At 65.2% G+C, this 3,370-nt stretch overlaps 1 protein-coding gene across 1 annotated transcript; it reads left to right on the top strand.

Moving 5' to 3' along the window:
• The first annotated feature begins 6 nt into the window (after positions 1 to 6).
• On the top strand, positions 7 to 1,610 carry SDSL (serine dehydratase like). The gene is made up of 5 exons (XM_035312508.1): positions 7 to 179; positions 368 to 456; positions 563 to 790; positions 979 to 1,103; positions 1,186 to 1,610. The coding sequence occupies exons 1-5, from the start codon at positions 9 to 11 to the stop codon at positions 1,377 to 1,379; spliced, it is 807 nt and encodes a 268-aa protein (XP_035168399.1). The 5' UTR covers positions 7 to 8; the 3' UTR covers positions 1,380 to 1,610.
• The last annotated feature ends 1,760 nt before the right edge of the window (positions 1,611 to 3,370 follow it).

Genomic DNA, 3,370 nt, shown 5'->3' with positions numbered 1-3,370 from the left:
CCCCTCATATGAAAGCCCCCCCCTGTTTTTTTTTGGCAGGGGGGAACGCGGGCATGGCTGCGGCATACGCAGCCAGGAAGCTGGGGCTGCCGGCCACCGTGGTGGTGCCCAGCAGCACCGGCCCCGGCACCGTGCGCAGGCTGCAGGAGCTGGGGGCGACGGTGGAGGTCTGCGGCAAGGTAGGGTGCCCACCCCCCAAACTGGGGCTGGGGGTTGGACCTCGGTGCCCGTGGATGAGCACGGACCCCAAAAATGTTCCCTCCTGCGTCGGGTTTTGGGTATCCCCGCGGTGACAAGGGACACATCTCTGGGGCTGGTGCCCCAGGGCTGGATGCGGCCCTGCTGAGCACCCCTTGTGCCCCCCCAGGTGTGGGATGAAGCCAACCGCAGAGCCCTGGAGCTGGCCAACACCCCCGGCTGGGTCAGCGTCCACCCCTTCGACCACCCCTTGGTGTGGTGAGTGCCACCAGGGTTCGGCTCTGTGCCCCGCGTCCCCATCCCCGAGGGTCGGATGGGTTTGGGGTACCCACTTCCCCCCCCCCCCATCACCAAAATCCCACAGGCAGGGCCACGCCAGCCTGGTCCGGGAGCTGAAGGACTCGCTGGAGGCCAAGCCCGATGCCATCGTGCTGGCGGTGGGCGGCGGGGGGCTGCTGGCCGGCGTGGTGGCCGGGCTGCAGCAGGTGGGGTGGCCAGACGTCCCCATCGTCGCCGCCGAGACCTGGGGGGCACACAGCTTCCACGCAGCGCTGGAGGCCGGCCGCCTCGTCACCCTGCCCGACATCACCAGGTGAGCCCTGGGGGGTGGCACTGGGACACGTCTCCATCAGCAGGAGGTCCCCAATGTCACCGGGAACCCCCTGTGGAAGGAGCCGGGGGGCTCTGCGTCCTCGGCACACGGCGCTGGGCCGTGGGTGTCACGAGTGGATCCCCAAGGGGACAGCGTGTCCCGGGGCCACCCTGACCCCGTTCCCCCAGCGTGGCCAAGTGCCTGGGGGCGCAGACGGTGTCGGCGCGGGCGCTGCAGTGCGCGCAGGAGAGCCGGGTCATCTCCCAGGTGGTGGAGGACACCGAGGCCGTGCGCGCCGTGGAGCAGTTCCTGGGTGAGCGGAGGGGATGGGGACACCGAAGGGGGGGCGTCCACCGACGGGGACAGGCTCCCAGGATGTCCCTGTCCCCCCGCAGATGATGAGAGGATGCTGGTGCAGCCGGCGTGCGGGGCGGCGCTGGCCCTGCTCTACTCGGGGCGGCTGCAGCGGCTGCAGCGCGAGGGGCGCCTGGGGACCCCCCTGGGCAGCGTGGTGCTGGTGGTCTGCGGCGGCAGCAGCATCACGGCGGCACAGCTGCGGGGCCTGAAGAGCCAGCTGGGGCTGGAGTGACCCCCCCGGGTGTGTCCCCCCCCTTCCCCACATCCCCCCAAAGGAGCTGTGTGGGGTGGGGAAACTGAGGCACGGCCCCGGGGACACCCGCGTCCCCCGAGCAGCCGCGGCTGGAGCTGGCCGAGGCTCCCCCGCCTCAATTAGCGAGCGCTCCCGCTCTGGCTAATTACTTTGCTACTGTCTCTGTGTTATTATTCTAATGATTATTAATTATTACAACCCTCGCCCCTCCCTGCCGTGCTGTCTGCGGTTGGGAGAGAACAGCGTGCGGGGATCTGCCACTTACAGGGATCTACGGGGGGGTCCCCAGCCGGGTGTCCGTCCGTCCGTCCCAAAGCACACGTGCCCCCCAGTGCCCCCCATCCCCTGATCTGGGGTCTCCCATCAGGGCCCCCATCCCCGACTGCCCCCCAGCTAACCCCCTTTGCCCCAGCTCACACCAGTTGATCCATTCAGCCTCACTGCCTGTTTTGCCCTTTCCTGCCCCAAAACCCTTCTCAGCCCCCTTGGAGCAGCCGCCGAAGCCCCTTCCCCTCACCCGCCTGCCTGCCCCGAAGCCTCCTCCCTTCTTTCCTTTTTCCCTTCTCCCCAATAAATCCCCCCGGCCCGGCCAGCCCCCGCAATGCCTCCTGGCGGACCGAACCCCATAAATCAAAGCCCTGCTGCTCCGTCGTGGGCAGTAGCTTATGTAAAAAGGTGTTTCCAGGGAGCACCGAAGGCTGGAGAATCCTATTACGAGGCGCACTATTAATTATCGGGAGTCAGCCCGCCCTCCCCCTGCCATTTTTTATCCCGGGTCCCGGCCCCGATTACTCTCCACCTTTCCCACCTCGACCTCCTCGCACGGAGCCCCTGTGCCCCCCACCAGCATCCCCAATCCCCCCAGCGCCCCAGGATCCGGGCCGGGGCACCCCAGCACCCCACAAACCACCCTCAGCCACGCGGCTGGGGCGTGATAATTAGCGTAAGGCTAATGACAGCAGCACGGCAATCATAACGAGCAGGCGGCACGCCACCTTGTGCTTTAATCCCCGTAACGAGGCCGGGCAGAGGTCACCGGGACGCGGTGGCACCCGGAGGGGCAGCACCTCTCCTGTCCCCCTGCCTGCGCTCGTGCCTCAGTTTCCCCAGGCGCCGCGCGCTGTTCTCGGCGTTCCCTCCCGTGGTGGCACGGGAAGGAAAAATTCCTCCACTTGGCTGAACGGGGGTGGGGGGTGGGGGGGAAATAAATAAAAAATAGGCAGCGGAGCGGCTGGCTGGCCATAAATCAGCAGCGGGACTTAAAATTCAGGTCAGCGAGAGGGGCTCTGGGAAGCCAGCGCGGGAAGGTAATTTATTCGGTTTATATCTTTTTACTGCAAGGCGGGGGGGGGGAGGCCGGACCTCGGCCACGATTCTGCATTTTAAATATTAGTTCGGGGCCGCTCAGCGCCCCCAGTCCCCGTGGGGATGTGCTGGGGGCACGGGGGTGTCCGCTTCTCTTCCAAGCCCCCCTGAAGGAAGGGGCCGGGGTCGGAGCAGGTAGCTCAGGGGTTTTTTATCCACACCGAACAACGCGAGGCGCTCACGCCACCGGCCTCCGCGAGAGGCAGCGGGGACAGGAAACCCGCGGCGCTTTCCGAAAACAACTTTTTTTTGTCTTTCTTTCCCATTCTCGTTCCTATTTTTTTTCCCCCCACCTTCATCCTCTCTTCTCCCCCCCCCCCCCCAGCACCACCCCGTCCCCAGCCTCCGACACAGAAAAAAACTCGGAGCCTCCGGTGACTGCAAGTACGATAAATAACCAGTAAACACAAAAACATACTTTATTTGTTTCTCCTTTATACAAAATAAAGAAACTAGAAGCAAAAACTATAATACATCCTCGGACCCGCGGGGCCGCCGGGACGCGCTGGGCTCAGCCTCAGCCTCTGCTGGGGCCGGCGGAGGCTCGGCCTTCGTTCGCGCCGCGCGCCGGTTTCGTGCCGCGTTTCTTTGTCTCCTTTTTTTTT

Source organism: Oxyura jamaicensis (assembly GCF_011077185.1).
Source record: "Oxyura jamaicensis isolate SHBP4307 breed ruddy duck chromosome 15 unlocalized genomic scaffold, BPBGC_Ojam_1.0 oxy15_random_OJ72480, whole genome shotgun sequence".
Classification (NCBI taxonomy): Eukaryota; Metazoa; Chordata; class Aves; order Anseriformes; family Anatidae; genus Oxyura; species Oxyura jamaicensis.
This window is presented reverse-complemented; position numbering and strand designations above follow the sequence as displayed.

Coding starts and splice junctions, on each gene's coding strand:
- SDSL (XM_035312508.1), top strand. CDS start 9: ATGAAAGCCCCCCCCTGTTTTTTTTTGGCAGGGGGGAACGCGGGCATG. Junction 457..562: donor TTCGACCACCCCTTGGTGTG/GTGAGTGCCACC, acceptor AAAATCCCACAG/GCAGGGCCACGCCAGCCTGG. Junction 791..978: donor ACCCTGCCCGACATCACCAG/GTGAGCCCTGGG, acceptor CCGTTCCCCCAG/CGTGGCCAAGTGCCTGGGGG.